General features: G+C 36.2%; 1 protein-coding gene across 4 annotated transcripts in view; it reads left to right on the top strand.

Annotated features, from left to right (window-relative positions):
• The window catches only part of CNTN1 (contactin 1), a 376,722-nt gene that overhangs the window by 215,442 nt on the left and 137,297 nt on the right, over nt 1–23,983 (top strand). For all 4 annotated transcript variants that reach the window (XM_019934617.3, XM_073788827.1, XM_073788825.1 and 1 more), the window contains 7 exons: nt 3,229–3,401; nt 5,157–5,252; nt 12,526–12,732; nt 16,010–16,109; nt 16,263–16,444; nt 19,287–19,411; nt 20,063–20,180. In XM_019934617.3, coding sequence (XP_019790176.1) covers nt 3,229–3,401; nt 5,157–5,252; nt 12,526–12,732; nt 16,010–16,109; nt 16,263–16,444; nt 19,287–19,411; nt 20,063–20,180 — 1,001 coding nt within the window. The remainder of the gene's footprint in view (nt 1–3,228; nt 3,402–5,156; nt 5,253–12,525; nt 12,733–16,009; nt 16,110–16,262; nt 16,445–19,286; nt 19,412–20,062; nt 20,181–23,983) is intronic.

The following is a 23,983-nucleotide window of genomic DNA, read 5'->3' as shown; positions in this document are numbered from 1 at the left end:
CTGCAGAGATAATGCCAGTGTCATTTGACATTATCCACTTAAAAACTGGCTAATGGAGATCATGCTATTAAGTAAGAAAATGGTTATATGAATAATATGCACAATTTAAATATATGCATTTGAGGATAAGCTGGTTTTGTATGTATTGGCCTGGATAACTCATACCTACAAATGATGGATAGTATTTCTATATTAACTACATTTAAAGAGCTTCTTACATAGATAACTCTAGAAAGCACTATTTTTTCAGTAGTCTCAAATCTATATTCCAGACAACAAAGCAAATTCCTTAAATGTCTCTACTTATCGGACAATCTATATAACATACCTCTTTATGTTTTTCTGGGGTACATATTTATGCTATCAAAAATAACTTTATAAAAAGTAACATTTGGTTCTCTTGCTTCAGAGTGTTCAGAAAAGTATACTAACAGTTTCTAGCCTGATGTAAAGAATAAGATTTAAAACTTAAGCAAATGCCAATGGATTTTGGTTCCAGGAAAACAAAGGAAGTGATTGATGGGGAAATTGGGTCTCTAGTGTGTTAATGTCACCTGAGTTAATTGAAGGTTGTCATTCAATAAAGTTGATTTTAGTACTAGATTTTTCTTCTCATGGATAGAAAAATAACTTTCTATTTTTATTAAAAAGTTGTTATCATGGAGAATACCCCTTCCCCCCATTTAATTATACTTGAACTCATTTTCTCTTGCCTCTGGCTATAATTACAAAAATTTTCTTAAAATAAATATAAATTTATATATAAAATCACCATCTCTTTAAAATTATTTTTATAATTTTATAAAAGTAGAAGTAGATATTTTATAAATTATAAATAACACATTTGTTCTGAAAATATTTGATGGGCTAGATTTATTTCTACCCTTAAGTCACATATAATGGGCATTTATGTACATAACTGTGGACATGGCATAGCATAACTAATGGGGGCTCTAGAGAAGATTTAATCCAGGTACAAAATTTTATAGGAGAGGAAGCTGAGTCCTGAATAAGTAAGTTGACTTGCTCTTCTCCAGAGCTAGTAAATCACAGATCCAGGGCTGAAATACAGGTTTTATGACTTTCAAAGAAACATATAATTTTTTTCAGTATTTATCTATCTAGACGGGTCAATAGCATTTCAAAAACTATTTCAGTGACGGTTATTCTGTGACAGTTATTCTGTGACAGTCTGTCCTTGACATTCATACACGGAACTTAAGCAAATCAGCCTCCAGGCTCCAATGGAAGAGAAAAGAACAGCAGAGGCTGTTCTCAGATAGTGTTCTACGAACGTGTACTTCTCTTTGCTGCCGCCACTACCACCATCCAGCAGAGACAGTAAAAAGCAAAGTTTTACATCAATAAAATTTTGTACATGTTGATTAGCACCTCTCTCTAGCTCCCTCCTGCTAGTCCCACTTAGTCTTCTCATTAAAATATAAAAAAGAACAATGAAAAGCAAAACTTTGCTTGGCAAATACATCACCAACTCCCCCCCAAAGGTTGCATCAGCACATAAGTCCCCAGGACAAGTACGGCCTGATTATCTACACGTTAATGTAGAGAGCTGAAGGGGAGAAGTAGACGTTTAATTGTTAGGAAGGTGATCTGCATTTGACATCAAAATAAAAAATATTCAGCTCATGATGCAGCTTGTCTGACAGAAGAACACTTGCAGTTATGAACTTACTTAATATTACTTAATATTCAGGGCAAGCCATACTTACCTTGGTAATCATGTAATTTGTCATTCACATAGTACTTTTATATTTATGGCATGTTCTATGATAATTTGTTATTTGTGGCAACATCATGAACGTTACAACAGGGAACTTTACCTTTCACTCATCAGCCTTGAGGTTTTCATTATCTTGCCTTGTCTCCCACAATAACAAGAACTCCAATAAAAATTGTGTTTAAAGCTGTGTAAAAGGAATTACAGCAAAGGTGAATCTTCCTGAAAATAAAATAGACCTGTGAACTTACCTTAACACAGCCAAACTTAATCATTATATAACATCAAGGGCAGAATCAGTCCCACTGGGAAGAAGTTAAAGCAATAAATAAAAATTTAAAGTAAATATAATGAGGGGGCGTAAAACATAACAATGGGAACTGCCTAACAAAGAAACCCATTGCCTTGGCAAGTACTAAGTGACTTGACATTGGATGGTTCAGTCAGGGACAATATTGCCATCAGCTGGGGTGAGGGGGATGATTTATTCATTGGGTTGGTATTTGGTAGGTTTTCAGAAGCAAAGCACAGTTTTCTGTTGTTCGCTTTTGAATTATTTCCTACACAGTAAAAATTAAAACTAAAAATGTTCCAGTAATTTGATTTATTAAAAAATATTATAAAATCATTAGACCTCTTTGGCAAGATTCTGACCCTAATCAGAATTGTGCAGCCAGGCAATGAATGATGGGACCACAGCCCACTGGTTCACCATGGCTCGTCTTATAACATTGCAGAAGACATGGAACCTTAACCCTGATAGAACATGAGTATAAAATTATGCAGGTGGTCAACTTAATTGACAATTATTTTATATATGCAATCTTCTCATCATCTCACCAAGAAACTTAGATTCCTGTTTCTAGTTGGTTTATTCATAACGTCATCTCCATGTAAATATACCTTCAATAGTGTACTTGTGGCTTGGAAACGAAGACCCAGTTGACTTTAATCATGTTCAAATAGTGTGATCGACCTCTAGTGGTCAGAATATGACATTTACTGAGAAGAATCCTGATTTCAATTAGTATGTTTTTTTCAAAAATGACTCATATTTAGAATCAGATATTGATATTTTATATTTTATTTCTGCTATAGGAATGTTCTTAATATTTTATACAATATATCTATATGCATTAATCTAAACTAGTGCATAAAAGATTATCATTTATAATCCATGTATATCTGCTAAGAAACCAGTTTATGCAGCAAAATTCAATGAAATATTTGTCCTTTGGGATGCCTCATGAAAAAAAAGGAAATTATTCATACACTTGAACATTTACCTTTCTGTGCCTGAGCTGAATTATAAATCATGAGTCCAGAGGCACAGAATTATAGGATGTGAATAAATACCACTCTGAGTCAACTACTTAATCACCTGACTTCACATGGAGCTATACTCATATTATTTTAGAACAATGTTAGCCCAGTACACTGTTTGCAGTCCTCTTGGCCTTTGATATGACATTTATTTCTTTTTTTCACAGATGGAGAATGAATAATGGGGATATTGATCTGACAAGTGATCGGTACAGTATGGTAGGAGGAAACCTTGTTATCAACAATCCTGACAAACAGAAAGATGCTGGAGTATATTACTGTTTAGCATCAAATAACTACGGAATGGTCAGAAGCACTGAAGCAACCTTGAGCTTTGGATGTAAGTAATTGTAACTTTAAAAAGGGCAAATGCATTTGGGAGAAGTAAAACTTAGATGTTATCATAAGAGTTTAACAAAAGGAGAAATCAAGAAAAAAAGAAAGTGAAGGACTCCATAGATGAGGTGTGTCTTACCAGATTAGTGGGCCTTAATTGTGTGGAGAAGAAAAAATTTCAGGAGAGCAAAATGTCACGAGGGGTGTTATGAATGTACTTGAAGTAGTGAAAGATAACACTGGAAAATAAACTAAGGCCATGTTCAAAAAGATCTTGAATAAGTTTCTAAAGATTACTATCAATGGAAATGCTAAGCTATGCATTCTCAGTGGGGGTGATATCACCCCCAAGGTAGTGAAAATTGGTTTTTGCGGTGGGGGGAACCATCTTAGATATTACAACATAATGGTCTATGGCTCTCCAACGCTCAGCCCCACCCAACAAAACTTTTATTCCTTACTATTTAATTTTTCTTGTTAAGAATAAATTAAATAAAATTTCTCATTTTGGGGACAATAATAATGAAAATATTTTGAGAAACATTGTGGTAAACTAAAAGTTAGAGGTTATTCTGAAAGAGAAATGTGTGTTGGGAGAGGAGCTGGACTAGGTGTTCTCCGTGCGTGATTTTATGTCAGCGTTTAAATATTCTACAAAGTGAATTATAGGATGAAAGTGACATTTTAAAAGGACCCAAGTGGTAGTGATTACCAGGAGGGAGTGAGACAGGGTCAGGAAGTGCAGTCCAATTAAATTGGTGTGGTGACAGTGGGAATGAAAATAATAAACTCAGTCCTTGAAGAAATACACAACAGATTGCATTGCATTGAAAGAAAAAGACCTTCAATATTTTCTTAAGGAAAGTCTAGTCAAAAGGCAGAAACATTCTGCTCTCTTTAAAATGGGATGGGCGCAAGTAAGACCAATTTCAAGGATGGGAGGAAGCATTTAAATTGTCGCTTCACATGCAGAGGTGACATTAAGTTATCCACAGTGAGATAGATGTCAGCTAAGTTTTGAGGACAGGGATGGCATTCCAGTGAGGCATCAGGACAAGAAAAGTAGATTTGAAGCGTTCTTTGCAAAAAGGTAGTTATTGGAATGATAAATTTTCAGGAACATAAGTATACTGAGAGAAGTAAAAACTAGATTTTATAATTCGAGTACTGATCACATGTAAGGAATAAGAGATGAGGCAAGACTGAAACAGAAAGAGAACCAGTAAAACAAATGAAGAATCAAATAGTAGGCTATCAAAAAACCAAGCAAAATGTGAGTTCCAAATACACAGGAGAGAGTAGAGGAAATAAAACAGGAAAACCCAGAATTTGGAAAAGAGCAAGAGATAGTTGACCTTAACATTCCTCATCTAGCATCCTGCCCTTCATCTTTATTCCTTCTCCCCATTGGAGTCCTCCCTAAAACTTTCTCTGGTAGAGCCCTGGGTTTTTCTGAACACACTATTTCCAGATACTCTTATGGAGATTCTTCCTAAATCTGAAACAAAGTTTAGGAAATGCTCAATCTTCAGGGTTGTCCAAATAGTTATCAGGTGCTACCAATGTCCATACTCTTCTGTAGTGTGTGCACATCCCAGTGTGTGTAAAAGGGAATTAATTGGCTTTGATAGGTTTCACCAAACCAACAGAGAACTATTGTATCTAAAAGTGAGTTAGTAGCTGAAAAATAAACTTTAATGAGTATCAATCTTTCTATTGCCCAGAGAGTGAATGTTCTCCTTTTTGTTTTCATGATTAGATCTTGATCCTTTCCCACCTGAGGAACGTCCCGAGGTCAGAGTGAAAGAAGGGAAAGGAATGGTGTTGCTCTGTGACCCTCCATACCATTTCCCAGGTAAACTTAGCTCTTCTGTGATTATAAGCACCTAGGAAATGAAATGGGGAAGTTTCTGTTTTCTATTTTTTTGTTTTATTTTCTTAATAATAATGGAACATTTATAATTAAATAAGACTCAATATTTGTGTAACCTTATAATGCATGACTTACTAGTGATTATAGATGCTTGCTTTTTTAATTCCTTAATAACTGGGCCTTAATTCCAAAAAATCTATGGTCATTTCAGTTTATAAACAATATATATGTTGGATTATGTCCCTATTAAAGTTCCTGGTACACAGGAGAAAACACTGTAGATTTTCTACAAATGACCTCTGAAATAGAATAGTACCAAGGAAGAATATATAATCAACCATTTTATTAACAATTTAGCATCTACAGTATACTGTGAACTGTAATTAAACACTAGAAAGGAATAAAGGCATAATAAATTATTAATCTCTGTAGGAGTACCAATCCAGAAGAAAGGGGCTAAATCGAATGTCACCTATTAGAAGATTCAACTTTTGAATTCATGTTTTCAGTAATTTGATATGGCTAAAAGAAAAGCCACCAAAGTGTTAATTAAAAGATGAACACTGCATACATTTCACTTGTTTTATTTATCAAATATCCTCTTCAGACAATATATTAATACCACTTTTCTCACAGAAAAAAATGTTTTGGGTTCTTATAGTTTTAATATTATGTCATAAAGACATAAAATATTATATCTTTAAATATCTCCGTAGAGAATGATTCATAACAGGCTAGTATAAATCATTTTCTATGGAATATATTAGTGTGGCATATATATACATATATATATATATACTATTCCAATTATGTATATATAAATTCAAATTTTTTTTGATCATTTTCTTTCTAATAGCTATGGGAGAAAGATAATTAATTGATAAACATAGGAGGAATTTATGAATCCAAAATGTTGTAAAAAAAATTTCAAAGAGGGAGTAGTCTTTTTTTTGAAGAACTGACAAAACTATGAAAAAAAAAATCCTATCATGTTCATAGTGTTTCCCACAAACCGAATGACCATAAGTCACCAGTGTCTACATTTGACCATATTCAACACTGGATGGGCTTCATTCAATCACTCATTCACTCAACAAATCTCTTGTGAACACTTGTTATGTATCAGGCACTGTTTACACCACAGAAATACCTCATTGAGCAAAATAGAAAAAGCTACTCTCCCTCAGAGACCTTCTACAGGGAGAGAGACAATAGACAAGATAAATAGTTAATAGACATAGCATGTTAGATATTAATAGATAAGTGAAAGGGAGAAAAAATAATCCAGGAAAATGGGAAGAGGAAGTGTTGAAGGGATGACTAAACTTTTATAAAGGGCATCACTGAGATGGTAACTTTGAAATAAAGCCTGAAGGAAATGAAGAAGCTAAAATGAAGATATTTGAAGAAAGGACATGCCAGATATATGCCACAGCAAGAACAAAGTTCCAAAATGGGAGTATGGAGGAAGACAAAGTGAGCCAGGTTGCTGAATGAGATACAGGGTAGCAAGGAATGAAATTAAAGCGATACAAGAGATATATTGGTTGGAACCTTATAATCCATAGCAATTACATTGGCTTTTACTTTGAGTGAGAGTTACATTGAAGGGATTTAAACAGAAGAGTCATATGACATCACTTAAGTTACAGAAAGTTAAATCTGGCTACTGCTGTAAGAAAAGACTCAGGGGAGGGTAAAGGTGAAACCAGGAGATCAGTTCAAAGGTATTGCAATCATCTGGGCAATGAATGGAGGACCAGAGCAGTGGCACTGGAGGTGGAAAGAAATGGTTAAATTCAAGATATATTTTGAAGGAAAAGCCAAGAGGACTGGCTGGTAGACTTTCTGTGAGATATAAGAGAAAAACAGGAGTCAAGGATGACATCAAAGTTTTTGTCATGAGCTCTTGAGAGGATGCAGCTGCAATTGCCTGGAGGAATAGCTATGGACATAAGAGTGAGGTGCCTGATTTAAACTTTCAAAAGGAGCTGTCAGATTGGCATTTCTGTGAATGTGGAACCCAGGGGCAACATCTGAGCTAGGAATATCAGTTTGTGATACATCATTTTATAGTTTTAAAAGCCATAGGAATGCATGTGATAACTTGGGGAATTAGTACAAATAGAAAGGGGGAAAATGTCCAGGGAACAGGCTTTGAGATTTTTCTGAGATAAGTCTTGTTTTCAAGTCTCTGTGACATCTTTACTACTGTGCCGAATGAAGAATTTCATGGACCAAAACAAGGTTGATAGAAGCTTCAAATCATTAAGCGAAATGACTAATTACCTCTTCATCCTGATAAAGATACATATGTTTATATGGGCAGGGGCAGGGCAGGGAATTAAGTAGGTCTTTTAAATAAGCTGGAGAAACATCATTAATCATAGAATAGAATCTGAGCTGCTCTTCATCTCCTTTTGTCCGCTTGTGTTCTTAGCGGATTATGACCTCTTTGAACATTAGACATGCCATCTTCAAACATAAGAATGGACATATGCTTCAAAACCATAATGTGTGTATGTATGTGTACTATTTTACCATCTCCATGCCATAAATCTATCTTCCTCCTATATGCAGTTAAGTTAAGGTTTTGTGTTTGCAGTTTAAAACTTAATGGCGTTGAAGGTGTAAAGGAACCTGCCTTTGGATTCTGAGCCTCAAAGAATGTTATATACGCAACTATTTATAGTTGTCAAACCCTGCTGCTCTACTTGGTGATCTGATAACCTAGGATTTAGTCCTTACTAAGTCAAGTCAACTTAGACATATCTACATCTCAATTTCCTTGTTTAAAATTTGGGAATAATAATTCCTGTGCCACCTACTTCATAGACCTTGTTGTGAGATTTAAATTTAATAATATATTTTTAAATGATAAAATGGATATATAATTAACATGGATTATTATTAAAGTAAATAAAATACATTTAGTACATTTAGTATTTTGAAACTTATTATGAAAGCAAATAAAGTACTTCTTACTCTACTAAGAATTTTTTATTCACGATTATAGCAATGTTGTCTTTCTCATTTATGCACAGGAAAACGATCTAGAAGGGAAGTCTCATGTTTACAATCCATTACATTTTTCTATGGATTTGGGTGTTCTACAGTTTCTTGCAAAGGGGAGAACTCTGATTTGAACCAGTTTACTTATTTATCAAGAATACTTATACGTAACTATATCAGTACAGATGTTGATTCAATTTTATAACAACATTTGATATACAACGGATTGCCTAATGCATAGCACAGAATAAGTGTCCAAAAAATATTTGAGGACTGAGAGAGTGAAAGAGTAAATAAATGTGTTCATTAAATTGGTGGATATGTAGTGATTACAATTTCATTAAAAGATAAATTTTCCTGTTAAGATTTTGTTTTATTAAATAGCAATCAATAATTCATGAATGTGTAAGACTTCCTAAACCCCTAGACCCTCAGAAAATGAAAACATGATGCTTTGTTTCTGGCCAATTTTCAGAACCATCAGAAATTGAGTTATACATCTCACAAAATAGAAATCATATATGTGCATATTAAGTGAGAGAATAAAGATGAAATCCATTGTTCAAAGGGTGGATACTATTGACAAAATATGGAATACCTAGTAATAGATATGGTGGGAATTTTTTTAATGAATAAGAAAGTGGGAATACTCCTAAGAAAAATAACTCATGAAATGGTGAATATGATATTGAATGAATCTCAATAGACTAAAAAGGTAAGCACAAAAATAGACATGAATGCCAGAGCATCGTAGGGAATATGTGAGCCCACGGTATAAGTTGGTATAAATTTCTTTCTAAAAGAGTTTAATGTATAGTTTACTGTGAGTATCAAAGAAAAATTAGGAGCTATAGTGATTTTATTGGTATAGGTAAATTCTGTTCTATTGAGGTTAATTAACAAAAAAAGTACAAACATCTTCTAAAAAGTTTGTGAATTATTCTTCCAGGGAACACTTAAGTACTTTAAATCTATTTCAAGGAGAAATATATATTATTTATCAAGGTTAGATAAGTGATGCATTTCAAAGTAATACAATGAAACTAGTCAAATGCAGTATAATTGGCCAAAACAAATCCCCCTGTAATATGGTCCAGACTCTCTTGAGGCAAAGGAAAAACATCCCAGACATCTATCAATAAAAGTAATGTTTTTGAAACAGGTGCTGGTACTTATTACTTTTTCTAAAAAAGTAATTTTATAATAATTTATTTTTTAAGCCAGACAGCAGGGCTATGAAGAAAGCAGGTGTTGGCTTCTTCAGAGATGGTTAATTTTACCATCTGCATGGGGCAGGGGAAGACAGATAGATAATCGATTGAGCCCCTGTGAGAACTTGGTCAGGGTTTGGCTCTTGATTGCCTAAATTCAGTCTTATTCTTAAGTCCGAGCAGCAGGACAGCTACCACACCAGTCGTGGAACCGTTTTTGTAGTTCTGGGGTGGAAAGGGAAGTTGGAAGATCTGTTCTGCCTCCCTACTGCTCTATATCCCCAGGGAAGTCAACCAGCTAAAGCTCTGTGTCCCTGTTTAAAAATAGCAATAGCAATTCCTACCTTTATTTTAATGAGAAATGATAGCTTCCAATATATTGCAATTATTCTTTCATCCAAGTAGATGGCTTATCAGTAGGCAAAAATTCGTTAAATAAATTTAGATTAACTATTAATATTACAAGTCCCTTAAGGGCAAAGGCCAAATCTGTCTTGTTTAGTGACACATAGACGATAACTCAGTAAACTGGAGAATCCACATTGGGCATTAAATCAGCCAGACCAGTTGCTCTGTAGTCCAACACTTATGTTTCTGTCAACATCATGGAAATAACTTCTCTGACCTAGCGTTTCTCCCTTGAAGATTCAAATAGTAAAACATTATCCCATTCCTCTTTTCTAATGAGTGGTAAACAGAAAACTTTCTTAAAATTTACAGAAACTGAAAAATATAGTAATTAAAATAGACTGACCAAAGTCATATTTAGTCTAGATTTAAAATACAGTTCTCCATATTCACATAACTAGGGGTACTCAGACTATTCTGAATGCATTTTGTGTGTGGTATCTTGAAATCATTGTATAGCTAAGAAAATCCTTCTTCTGTAAGGAAATCTATACTTTCCTGACTCTTTCTGACTTTTTGGAATTTAATTTTGTGCAGAAATCATTACAAAACTATTAATTTTCTTTTTAAGTGAGAATACAAAAAAATATTTCAAAATTAGACAGGTTTACAGTTGTTAAAATATACTATAAATATTATTTTGGATCAAAGATTACATGGAATTATTTGTTGCCCAATTCCAAGAACCTGATTTCAGCAATTTAAGCAGCCCCCAAAGTTTCTTCTTATTTTGTTTCTCCTGTGGTTTTTACCTGACCTTAAATCAGCATAAGAATAACAATTAAGATAATAGAATCATTCACAGATATAAATGCCTAGAAAGATGTATGCTAACAATGATAACTCTGAGTTGGAGAATTATGGTGGTTTAATTTTCATTCTCTTTTTAACTTTATCTGTATTTCCTATTATTTTAATAAAAATAAACTTCTATAATTAAAAAGTTAAGACGAAAAAACAGAATAATCATCTTCATTCGCTTTTATAATATTGTATATTGCTGGAGAAAATTACATAGCTAATCTAAATGGAATCCCCTGGATTATTATTCTCAAGTATGCTGAATGTATATAGTGTGCAATTCTTATAGTTTTTCCTATTCAGCTCTCTTTCACACTCCCATTAGCAGCTTCACCAATCACCTTGAGTTCCCTAAAGCAAAAGGGTATTATGTCACGATTTTTTCTGTGTGTGTGTGGTACGCGGGCCTCTCACTGTTGGGGCCTCTCCCGTTGCGGAGCACAGGCTCCGGACGCGCAGGCTCAGCGGCCATGGCTCACGGGCCCAGCCGCTCCGCGGCACGTGGTATCTTCCCAGGCCGGGGCACAAACCTGTGTCCCCTGCATTGGCAGGCGGACTCTCAACCACTGCGCCACCAGGGAAGCCCCATGTCACGATTATTTCATTTTTAAAAGATCATGACTTTCCACCATCTTACATCTAAAATCCTTTCTAACTTGAACTAAGAGATCCCCTCTTTTTCTGAGGTGATCTTCCTAGTGGCAGTTGTCTTCACATGGTTATGATGTTTTAAAGGGAATCAGCATATTGTGACTGAGAAATACGCATTGCCCAGAGTTCCCTCTTGCACATTACTGCTGCACATGACTACTGGGGGGTCATTCCTCAAAACTGCAAGGGGATATAGGAATAGAAAACTGCATGAAAAATAGCAATTTAATGAGGAAATTCAACTTTTGGCCTAGCCAGCCAGTATGTTTAGCCAAAGGAATTTCCTACAGTTAAAAGTTACCATATGATCTGCTTCCTAATATTTAAGAAAACAAATAAGATGCCTTCCTCGGGCTTCCCTGGTGGTGCAGTGGTTGAGAGTCCGCCTGCCGACGCAGGGGACACGGGTTCGTGCTCCGGTTCGGGAAGATACCACATGCCGCGGAGTGGCTGGGCCTGTGAGCCATGGCCGCTGAGCCTGCGCGTCTGGAGCCTGTGCTCCGCGCAACGGGAGAGACCACAGCGGTGAGAAGCCCGCATACCGCCAAAAAAAAAAAAAAAAAAAAAGATGCCTTCCTCTCTTTCTGTAGTTTTCACTTTTTTAATGTGGCCAGAATAGGCTATGTAACCTCATTCCTAAATCAATCATTTAAAATAGGAGTATAAAAATAAAAAGATATAGAGCCACAGTATGGTTAGTAATCTTGATTTTATCTTTTAAATGCAGTAGGGAAGATGGAATTTGGAATTATTAGACCTGGATTCAGAATCCTAATTCTTCTTAGCCATGAAATTCTAAGCAAGTCATTTAACCTCTCTGAGTTTCGTTTTGCCCATCAATGAAATAAAAAATAAAAACTAGTAATCCATAAATAATTGAGAAATAGATATAATTGCTTAGCATCGCTTTATACTCACTCAAACTACAGTAGCTTTTAGAAAATTTTCAGTTTATCTTGGCCTATTTCCAACTTCTTGGCTCTATAAAAGCTTAGATTAGATTATGTGCTTATTACTAGAAAGCAAAATCTTTGCTTTTGGAGAAGAGATTAATACTTAGTCAACAATATTTTAAAAGCCTACATTAGGTTATGGGCTAGCTTATTATTAGAAAACAAAATCTTTGCTTTTGGAGAAGAGGTTAATACTTAGTCAACAATATTTTCTTCTAGATGATCTTAGCTACCGCTGGCTTCTAAATGAATTTCCTGTATTTATCACAATGGATAAACGAAGATTTGTGTCTCAGACAAATGGCAATCTCTACATTGCTAATGTTGAGGCATCAGACAAAGGGAATTATTCCTGCTTTGTATCCAGTCCCTCTATTACAAAGAGTGTGTTCAGCAAATTTATCCCACTCATTCCACTACCTGAACGTAAGTATCATATTTGTTCCTCTGTTTTTGCAAGTTTGTCTGCTTATGGCATACTTACAATAATGAAAAGAGATATCCAGTGGGGAGAACAGCTGAATGCTCTGTCGGAGAAAACAGAGGATACATACTTTGTAAGCCTTGCCCTTCCTTAGTTTTTCCCATAGAGAAGATTTACATCATAAAAGTGTCCCTAAGGTGGTTGAGTTTGGACTGGTTGCCTCTAGCTCAGGGAATGCATAGAGAACCAATCAATTCAAGCAAAATACCAATATATCATTTACAATGGGAATCACCAGCAACTGTTTTTTGTTTCATGTCCAATCCTACTTCCTAGTAAATTCATGAAAGAGAATGAATGATTAGATCAAAACAAACTATAGTGATTACAGAATTGGGGGGCGGGGGGAAGAAGGCAATTGGATTATTTTGATATTTTTAAGAACTATTTACATGACGCAAATAAGTACATAAATTGCCTTTCTACTGTAAGTAGTGTAGGGTATGACTACCGTGGTGCCATATTTGATGACCACTAACATTCTTGACTGGCCTTTTCTCAGGCTTCAATTGAATGAACTGCATTCCGTTTTTTAGTGTACCACTTCCTGAGAAATCAGATCACAATATGTTTTCTTACTTCACATTATTTTTATCTCAGTCCTGCTGCTACACTCATATCGCTGAGTTCAAGCTTCTGAAGAAATACCGGCACTGTTGTTGGCAGACTTGGGTTTGGTTCCTACCACTAACCTTAAGTTGTATATAACAATGGGGAAAAGTCCATCCTACCATAAAGATTCTATTTTTATTATTCTTCTCAAGATAGCAGTCACATGGTTAGAATTCAATAAATATCTTCTGATTTTCTGGCTTTTTTTCCCCTCCCAAATCTTAGGAGATACTCTCACCACTACTTCGCAGAGTGAAAAGGAGCCATCATGTAAAAATTTCCCTAACTTTCTTCCCTATGCTTCCCTCGACATTCAATGCTTCTTTCTTTCTAGGTGGAAGAAGTGCTTCTCCTGCTGCTCAGGCTGCCTCCTCCAGTTGCCCTGGTTCACAGTCCATTTGATTCATTTAAGGACATCACTACATCACTCTTTCCTTTCTTTTCTGAATCTTCAAACTCTCCTCCATTCCTTTCCCTCTGCGTATTATTTTGTATTCAGTGAATAAGTGAAACCACTTCTTATTTGCTAAATCCAAAGGATATTTTCAGGCCTGATACTGTATGAATTTTGACACTTGTTGATCTCTCTGCCTCTCTTGAACTCTCCCTTCTTTTCCTATTTTTTCTGACTACTTCTGCCTCCGTTCATCTCCCACCTGCCTTGCTGACAAATTCTATGCAGTATCCTTCATCAGATCTTCCTCCTTCTAATATTTCTTTCTAATCTTTTTCAAATATTCTCACTCATTTACACCTTTTTCTCTAGTAGCCCTATGTGATGACTCTAAATTTGCATCTCCAAAACTTTTCCCTATATTTAATCCTGAATTCTACCTACATCCTGGGCTTGACGCACAGAAAGTTCCCAAGGATGTTAAGTTTGAAATATTCCAAGCACATCTTTTATCTCCTCTCTAAACCTCCTCTTCTGGTGTTCTTCATCTCATTTAGCAATACTGTCATATTTCTCTTTTAGCAATAATTCGGGGGAGCATTTTTAATCATCATCTCCTCTCCACTGCCATCCTCAGGACAGTGAGCACAGCGGTTCCCATTTAGGACATAAGCACTTGGGAAGTTTGAGGAAAATGTGGAACCCAAAGATAGTGATTCAGCAGACCTATGATGTGACCCATCCTAGACCCCTAGGAAGTGATCTGCAGGTTCAACGAGCATCCCAGGTGATTCTGATTAATTGGATTTTTGATCTGTACCTTGAGAAAACATTGATCCATGGGGCAGTTCTTTTGATTTTGCCTGTAAAATACAACTTGGATCTGCCCTTTCCTTTCTGGTCCCACTGCAACTGTGCCCTCGTTTAGTCCCTCATCTATTTTTCTGAATTTATGAAACACACTCCCTTAGATCTCTGACTCTCTGCTATTTTTCTTCTCCATATTCCTTCCTTTAAAACTGACAACAAGGTCTTCTACTTAAACCAAAATTAAGATTCATATCACTTTTTTTATCAAAACCTATTAGTAGTTACCCATTGAGGAAATTAGCTTCAAAATGTTTAATATCACAGTTTCAAGTCTTCTATGTTGTAGGTTCAAGCTCATCTTCAACTACATATGCTTCAATATCATTTTGATTCCTAGACCTTTTATAATTCCCTGCACACTCCTGAAGTTGTGTCATAATATGCTATTTCCTCAACTTGAACTGGTCTGGTTCAAATGCCCTCTTTGCTTGCAATTCCCTTGGCCCCTATATACTTCCAACAATCCTCCTTGGCTGCCACTCTTTCAGAGCATTTACTTTTGTTTTGGCTTGTATTTCAGGTCTTTGTGTATCTATTTGTCTTTATAGTGTTATACAGTATAAAATACACACTCATGTTGTGATCCTAAACAGTGTATTTAGCCTTTCTGAGCCTATTTCTTCCACTGTAAGATAGAGGGAATTACATCCTTCAATACCGACATGCTAAATAAATGTTGTCATTGATGAACACGGTGATGTTTAAATAAACAATTTTCTTCTTTCCTTCTCTCCTTCCCTCTTTTAAAATTGTTTTCTCTTTTCCTTCATCTCCATGGACACTCCTTTATTCTTTTCTTCCTCTTTCTTCCCTTGCCTCCTTCTTTTGCACTCTTCTCTCTTCTTTCTTCCCTTATCCCTCATTTCCTTCCTTTTTCTCTTTTTTCCTGATTCCCATAGAGTACCTGGCAGATCCAAGTTGTATTTTAGAGGCAGAATCAAAAGGAATGCCCCTTGGGTCAATGTTTTCTCAAGGTACAGATCAAAAATCCAATTTATCAGAATCGCCTGGGATGCTCGTTTCATACCTATTTTATGCTTGTTTTATACCTATTTGATGCTTCCTAAAGAATTGTTGAATTTTTTAGTTATTTGAGTCAAATTGGTTACACCGTTGTCAGAATGAGCCAATATGATTGAAAATGCTTAATAAAATTCATACTGTATGCATACTATGCATAAATAAACAAATCTATACATTGTGACATGATCAGATATTTTCCAGTACTTGTACAGAGAAAAGTCTTCCATACTGAAGCAATTCTAATCCTATAAAAACCACAATGTTAAACAAACACTACTCTGCTTACTAATTAGTTGATATTTTTGTTTTTCTTAAATTAGGAACAACAAAACCATATCCTGCTGATATTGTAGTTCAGTTCAAGGACATATATGCATTGATGGGCCAAAATGTGACTTTAGAGTGTTTTGCACTTGGCAAGTAAGTATACTCACAGTTTTTATTAACATATATAGAAATACATTAAATTTTGTATTGTTAGGAAATAAATGTTGTAAATGTTTAGCTACAAACATAGAGTAAATTGTCTTTTAAGAATTGTGGACCATTAGCTCTTACTTTCTCCTATTTAAGTCCTGTTCCTGATATCCGTTGGCGGAAGGTCCTAGAACCAATGCCAAGCACGGCTGAGATCAGCACATCTGGAGCTGTCCTGAAGATCTTCAATATTCAGCTAGAAGATGAAGGCACATATGAATGTGAGGCTGAGAACATTAGAGGAAAGGATAAACACCAGGCAAGAATTTATGTTCAAGGTAGAGATATTGTTTTAATTTTCCATACATTTAATCAATATCTTATTGAAAGCCACTTTCATACTTGAAAAACTAGCATAAAATGATTAGTTTAAAAATAGTGATGTGAACTACATTATGCAAAAGGATAAAATATTCATCTTTATGTCTAATTAAGTCACAAATATGAGTATATAAGTTAAGAGTTTATGCCACTGGTATCATAGGAACACCAATGGATCAATAGTAGTGTTATTGATAATTTTCAGAAAATATAATTCATATAGTTTGTAGACTTTCTTCAAGCTCTCTTTTTTATTTGTACAAGAACCTAGGCATTATGATTTAGTTTAACCCAGTGGTTCACAAACTTTAGCATGTTTTAAAATCATCTGGGGGCTCATTAAAAACACAAATTGCTGGTTCCCACCCTCAGAGTTTCTGAGTTAGAAGGTCTATTTGGGACCCAAGAATTTGTATGTCTAACAAATTCTTGGGAGATGTTGATGTTACTGGTTCAGGACGCACACTTAGAGAACAACTGGTCTAAGGAAAAGTTTTCTTTAATATAATTTTCTTGGCACAAGTGTTTGATTCTCACACATTAAAATAAGCTTATGTTTGGGAGGAGAGAATGTTGTTTCTCAGTCAGTGCTTGAAACTTTTCAGGCTGAAATCATCCCTACAAATCCATTCACAAATCTACAATGTGAAGTTTGCAGGTCTAAATAAACATCTAAATAAACATCTAAGTCTTCAACAAGTGTATACTGAGTGTGTCCTCAGAGGCAGACACTATGATAGGAGCAAGGACTTAAAGGAAATATTCTGTCCTTGAGGAATTCATACTCTAGTCATATCATACAAAACCCCCAAATGTATACAAGCATATACAGTCAAATAAATATATACCCCCAATATATATAATTATAAAGAAAATAGTGAGAGTGCGATATGGAAAATTACATAAGATATTGATAAAGCATATGGCAAAGGGGTACCTTAGTCTCATCAAAAAGATACATGATAGGAAAAACTGGAGATAATGCCTCAGCTGAACTGGAATACCAGAAGGCTGAAAGAGTACTGTGACAGGGTCAAGTCCGACCCCTACCCCTATCTCTCAGACCTCAGGCCTCTGTCTATATCGGAATAAAGTAAGTGTCTCCGATGACCCAGGATTTGCAGCCTCACCACCACCATCTCATAAAGTCCACTAAGATTAGGATCATTTTACCTTCACCCTGTGCATTTCATTTGCCTTAAGAAGCCCTTGGTCCAGGGCCTCCTTATGACCTGCACTTTAATACCCACAGAGCTCCGCACATGTCCTACTTAGTCTCTATTTCCCCTTCATTCCCAACTTCTGATGTATTTATACTATACTTCTAGAGCACATAGTCCATTATCAGAATCCCCTATATTCTCAACTTCTTTGAACATTCCCTTTATTCTCTTGCTCTAACTGAAACTTGGCTCTCCCTTAAAGACACTTTCCCCTGTAGACCACTCAAGCAGTGGCTGATTTTTCTTTCACAGCCCTCATCCCCAGGAGTGACTGGCAGTACTGCCAGTACCTGCCTCCCTGCTCTTCACTGCCATTGCTAGACTATCTTTCTTTTCCTTTAATCATCCAGTTTACAATCTTATGTTAGGTCGCCCCTCCCCACTCATTGCCCTAAGATTTTCACTATTGACAACTCTCACCAACTACAACTCTACTCCTGACTTCATTCTTGGTGACATAAAATCATGTAGACTAGGGGCTTCCCTGGTGGCGCAGTGGTTGAGAGTCTGCCTGCCAGTGCAGGGGACACGGGTTCGAGCCCTGGTCTGGGAGGATCCCACATGCCGCGGAGCAACTGGGCCCATGAGCCACAACTACTGAGCCTGCGCATCTGGAGCCTGCGCTCCGCAACAAGAGAGGTCGCGACAGTGAGAGGCCTGCGTACCACGATGAAGAGTGGCTCCCGCTCACCGCAACTAGAGAAAGCCCTCACACAGAAACGAAGACCCAACACAGCCAAAAATAAATTAATTAATTAATTTTAAAAAAATCATGTAGACTATAATAACTTTTCCAATAGTTTGCCCTCTTAGTTCCTTTGAACTCCTTTCCTCCAATGATCTTGTCCTACAACCTTCCTCAGCAACTCACTCCCACTGCCATGCTTCAGACCTTATTGTTACCCTTAATGTCGCCTGGCAACTAGACTACATTTCTCCAGATTCACTTACCTCTCACTCTCTTAGATGACCATTTCATGCCTTCGTGATTTCCTTCAAACCCACAGTACCTCCTCCTTCAACCTTTCTCTCAGCTAATAACTTGGCTTCTTATTTCACAGAGAAAATGGTAGTAATTAAATTGGAGCTTTCACAAACTCCCACTCCACATCTACTGACACCTACTTCTCTACCTTTATCTCTTTATATTCTAGGTTCAGCTGCTCTCTGAGGTCAACATCTCCACTTGTACCCTAGACTCTACCCCTCTTACATAATAAATTAACACATAATTCTTTAAAACTTTATATGTAATTTTGAAAGATTTACATTATAAGAAAAAGATAAATTATTTTAGTGCTATTCGTGAATTAGCTTTCCAACAAAACGTGGTTCACAAATAGAAAAACAATTATGAATTTAATTACAGTTACCTAGTGCTGTAATATTGTAAGATAAAGTTTACCTGCTGACCTGTAGAAATACAATTTCACTGACTCTATCATTGATTTTATGACACACAGAGTATTTGATGTATTTTCTAGAGGAAGATCAACTAAGTGTAATATTTGTCCTCTTGAGATGATGATGAATGTTGACTTGCATTTGACAATTTTCAATGTCCTTTACTTTTAAGCATTTCCTGAGTGGGTAGAACACATCAATGACACAGAGGTGGATATAGGCAGTGATCTCTACTGGCCTTGTGTGGCCACAGGGAAGCCCATCCCTAGCATCCGATGGCTGAAGAATGGATATTTGGTATGTATGTTCAAGTGCTTTGCAGTTCTTGAGCCTATGTTCCGGTAACATTTCTGGGTGATCCTGGGATAAAGTTAGCAGGAGTGTCAATAGATTAAGGGCATCTAGTCCCTGAAATATAAAAGTCTCCTTTAAAGGAAAAAACCAGAAAGTGAACATAAAGTGTCTTTTTTCAGCTTAAACATTTTCTTATGTCTACCTTCTCTCTCTCTCTCCTTATTGTTTCCTTTGTTCCACTTTTCACCCTCTTCCTATGCATCCATCTCTACTACCTGATATTGTCCTCTTTTTCTTGCCACTGTTTCCCTGACCCCACAGAAACAGAGGTAAGAATGAAGGTCCTACCTTTAGCCCTGGGGACAAGTAGCAGCAGTGGGGTCCTTCTCTACCTTCCCACTGTAATCTCACAGCTGGGCCAAGAGGGAAAAAGGTGGACTCTCTTCTCTGTAGGATGAATAGAACAAGAGCCACTGGGCATGGTAAGTGGGTTTTACTTCCCCATACCATGAAAACCCCACTCCACTAGACTTAGTTAACAGTGGGGGCAAAAATAATGTACCTAAATGGAAAGACAACCAAGCCCAAACCCAAATGAAACCATTTCTATTAAAGTCTATCAAGAAAATGTGTTTCACTTTGTGTTCTTTCCAGTATCATAGAGGGGAATTGAGACTGTATGACGTGACCTTTGAAAATGCTGGCATGTATCAGTGCATAGCTGAAAATACACATGGAGCCATTTATGCAAACGCGGAGTTGAAGATCTTGGGTCAGTATTATTTCTGGTTTCTGTTAACAATCAGCAAGAAAGCAACATGTTAAAATGATCCTTCATTATACACAGATTATATTTAATTTCACATTACTTTCTTGAATTAGAAGTTAAACATTTCTAAAATGTGGTTTGAAATAGAATGATATTATTATTTTACTTTCATTCATGAACAGTAAATAAATTGGAGGCAACATGGAGTATAAAGGTTTTTAAGGCTTTTTTAATGGTAAAGCAAACTTTACACATGCCAATTTTTATGTCTTGTTCTCTCCTATGTTTGGGCAGCTAAACACTGCCAGGACATCACATAGTGAAGACTGATGCTTCCGCAATGCCTGTGAGCCAGCCTCAGATGAGTGTTTAGCACTTGGTAGCTTTATCAGTCCCTGGGTCTCTGGGTTAAAATTGCTATTGAAAACCTTCGAGACATTCCTCAATCCCCTTACCCCACACTCACTCCTACTTTCATATTACTTTCTTACTTCTCCATGAAAATTGAAAACCACTGAAATAAAACATTTCAACTTCCCATCCCTCTTCAAAACTATCTGAATCTTTATTACACTTGTCCTTTTGATACTCTTTATCCAGAGGACGATGTATCTTGTCCCAAAACAATCCCTTTGTCTCTGCCCTCAACAGACAACCTTTCTTCGTGTGCATGTGTATGTGTGTGTGTGTGTGTGTGTGTGTGTGTGTGTGTGTATGTGTGTGTGTGAGTGTGTGTGCATATCCTCAGGCTGCCTCTCTTTCTGGTCATGCTTTCCTCTTTAATTCTCCTCTCTTTTGTCCTTGGTGATGCCATGCTCTGATACCTCCCAGATTATTTTGTCTTGATTGCCTTCATTTTCCTTTTTACTCCTTCCCTGCTCAGTTGGAAATCTTGCTCTCTTCTAGAGTTCCATTCCTCTGGTTGCATTCCATTTTCTTACTCATTCTTTCATGTATTTTATAATATTATTCCTCAATTATTATTATTTTTAAATTTTTAAAAAAACCTGGATGATATCTTCTTCTTTGCCCATTAACTATCAAGGACACCTTAATTTACACATCTGGCCCAGAATTTTATCCTCAGCTTCAAGCTCACTATAAAAGCTTCTTGGTAGAAATGGTCATCTGGGTAACTTCACAGATATCCCAAACTCAGCATGTCTGAAACCGAATTCATTATTTCTCACTCATTCACATCATCTCCTCCTGAAATATTTACTGTTCTAAAGAATGACACAATCCCATTACATACTTTCCCCCCATTACATCTATTAAATTTCTCATTTTTATCCCATAAATCTCTGAGATTTTTTACTTTCTTTTTATTTTCATTACAACTACTTTAATTAAAAGTATCATGTCCTTTTCATACTATCATGTCCTTTTCATACTATTTGAAGTGGCTGTCACCAAGTTTAGTAATATTGTAAGTAATGAATCAGGTGGGCAGGATTTCTCTGCTAGAAATGATTACTGAAAAGATAAAACAATGACTCAGTGCAGTCTCTTTTATTCTTGAGACACCAAAGGGAAATTTTTTAAAACATTGGTATCACTGCAAATTGAGTGACACTAAAAGAACATGAAAGACACTGAGACAGTTATAGGAAAGTATTAAAGAAAGCTATCTTTAAAAAGAGTTGAGGCCTTCTTGATTTTAACTTTTCCTGCCTCTTCTTATAATGCTGAGTATCATATTCCATTTCTTCCCCCTAAAGTCAAAATTCCTTGCTAATATATTTAATCTAGTTTCTTTGGGTATCAAGGAAACATTTAGGCTTAGGCTTCATACCCTATCACTTTGGTATGAAGTGCAGTAAAATCATTTTGACTCTTAGAGAAGATATGAGGTGAATTTCAATTCCTTCCAAATGTAAATGCTTTTGTTTTCTGTTAAAATTTCTTTTTTTTTTTTTTTTTTTTTTTTTTTTTTTTTTTTTTTTTAGTTTTGACATGGGTCTATTTATTTATTTATTTATTTATTTATTTATTTTTTAACATCTTTATTGGGGTATAATTACTTTACAATGGTGTGTTAGTTTCTGCTTTATAACAAAGTGAATCAGTTATACATATACATATGTTCCCATATCTCTTCCCTCTTGCGTCTCCCTCCCTCCCACCCTCCCTATCCCACCCCTCCAGGCTGTCACAGAGCACCGAGCCAATATCCCTGTGCCATGCGGCTGCTTCCCACTAGCTATCTACCTTACTACGTTTGTTAGTGTGTATATGTCCATGACTCTCTCTCGCCCCGTCACAGCTCACCCTTCCCCCTCCCCATAACCTCAAGTCCGTTCTCTAGGAGGTCTGCGTCTTTATTCCTGCCTTACCCCTAGGTTCTTCATGACATTTTTTTTTCTTAAATTCCATATATATGTGTTAGCATACTGTATTTGTCTTTTTCTTTCTGACTTACTTCACTGTGTATGACAGACTCTAGGTCTATCCACCTCATTACAAATAGCTCAATTTCGTGTCTTTTTATGGCTGAGTAATATTCCATTGTATATATGTGCCACATCTTCTTTATCCATTCATCCGATGATGGGCACTTAGGTTGTTTCCATCTCCGGGCTATTGTAAATAGAGCTGCGATGAACATTTTGGTACATGACTCTTTTTGAATTTCGGTTTTCTCAGGGTATATGCCCAGTAGTGGGATTGCTGGGTCATATGGTAGTTCTATTTGTAGTTTTTTAAGGAACCTCCATACTGTTCTCCATAGTGGCTGAACCAATTCACATTCCCACCAGCAGTGCAAGAGGGTTCCCTTTTCTCCACACCCTCTCCAGCATTTATTGTTTCTAGATTTATTGATGATGGCCATTCTGACTGGTGTGAGATGATATCTCATTGTAGTTTTGATTTGCATTTCTCTAATGATTAATGATGTTGAGCATTCTTTCATGTGTTTGTTGGCAGTCTGTATATCTTCTTTGGAGAAATGTCTATTTAGGTCTTCTGCCCATTTTTGGATTGGGTTGTTTGTTTTTTTGTTGTTGAGCTGCATGAGCTGCTTGTAAATTTTGGAGATTAATCCTTTGTCAGTTGCTTCATTTGCAAATATTTTCTCCCATTCTGAGGGTTGTCTTTTGGTCTTGTTTATGGTTTCCTTTGCTGTGCAAAAGCTTTGAAGTTTCATTAGGTCCCATTTGTTTATTTTTGTTTTTATTTCCATTACTCTAGGGGGTGGGTCAGAAAGAATCTTGCTGTGATTTATGTCATAGAGTGTTCTGCCTATGTTTTCCTCTAATAGTTTGATAGTTTCTGGCCTTATATTTAGGTCCTTAATCCATTTTGAGCTTATTTTTGTGTATGGTGTTAGGGAGTGTTCTAATTTCATTCTTTTACATGTACCTGTCCAGTTTTCCCAGCACCATTTATTGAAGAGGCTGTCCTTTTTCCACTGTACATTCCTGCCACCTTTATCAAAGATAAGGTGTCCATATGTGCATGGGTTTATCTCTGGGCTTTCTATCCTGTTCCATTGATCTATCTTTCTGTTTTTGTGCCAGTACCATACTGTCTTGATAACTGTAGCTTTGTAGTATAGTCTGAAGTCAGGGAGCCTGATTCCTCCAGTTCCTTTTTTTGTTCTCAAGATTGCTTTGGCTATTCGGGGTCTTTTGTGTTTCCATACAAATTGCGAAATTTTTTGTTCTAGTTCTGTGAAAAATGCCAGTGGTAGTTTGATAGGGATGGCATTGAATCTATAGATTGCTTTGGGTAGTAGAGTCATTTTCACAATGTTGATTCTTCCAATCCAAGAACATGGTATATGTCTCCATCTATTTGTATCA

This window comes from Tursiops truncatus, chromosome 11 (assembly GCF_011762595.2).
Source record: "Tursiops truncatus isolate mTurTru1 chromosome 11, mTurTru1.mat.Y, whole genome shotgun sequence".
NCBI classification, from domain to species: Eukaryota; Metazoa; Chordata; class Mammalia; order Artiodactyla; family Delphinidae; genus Tursiops; species Tursiops truncatus.
The sequence above is the reverse complement of the archived record's forward strand: the minus strand, read 5'-3'. Positions and strand labels throughout refer to the sequence as shown.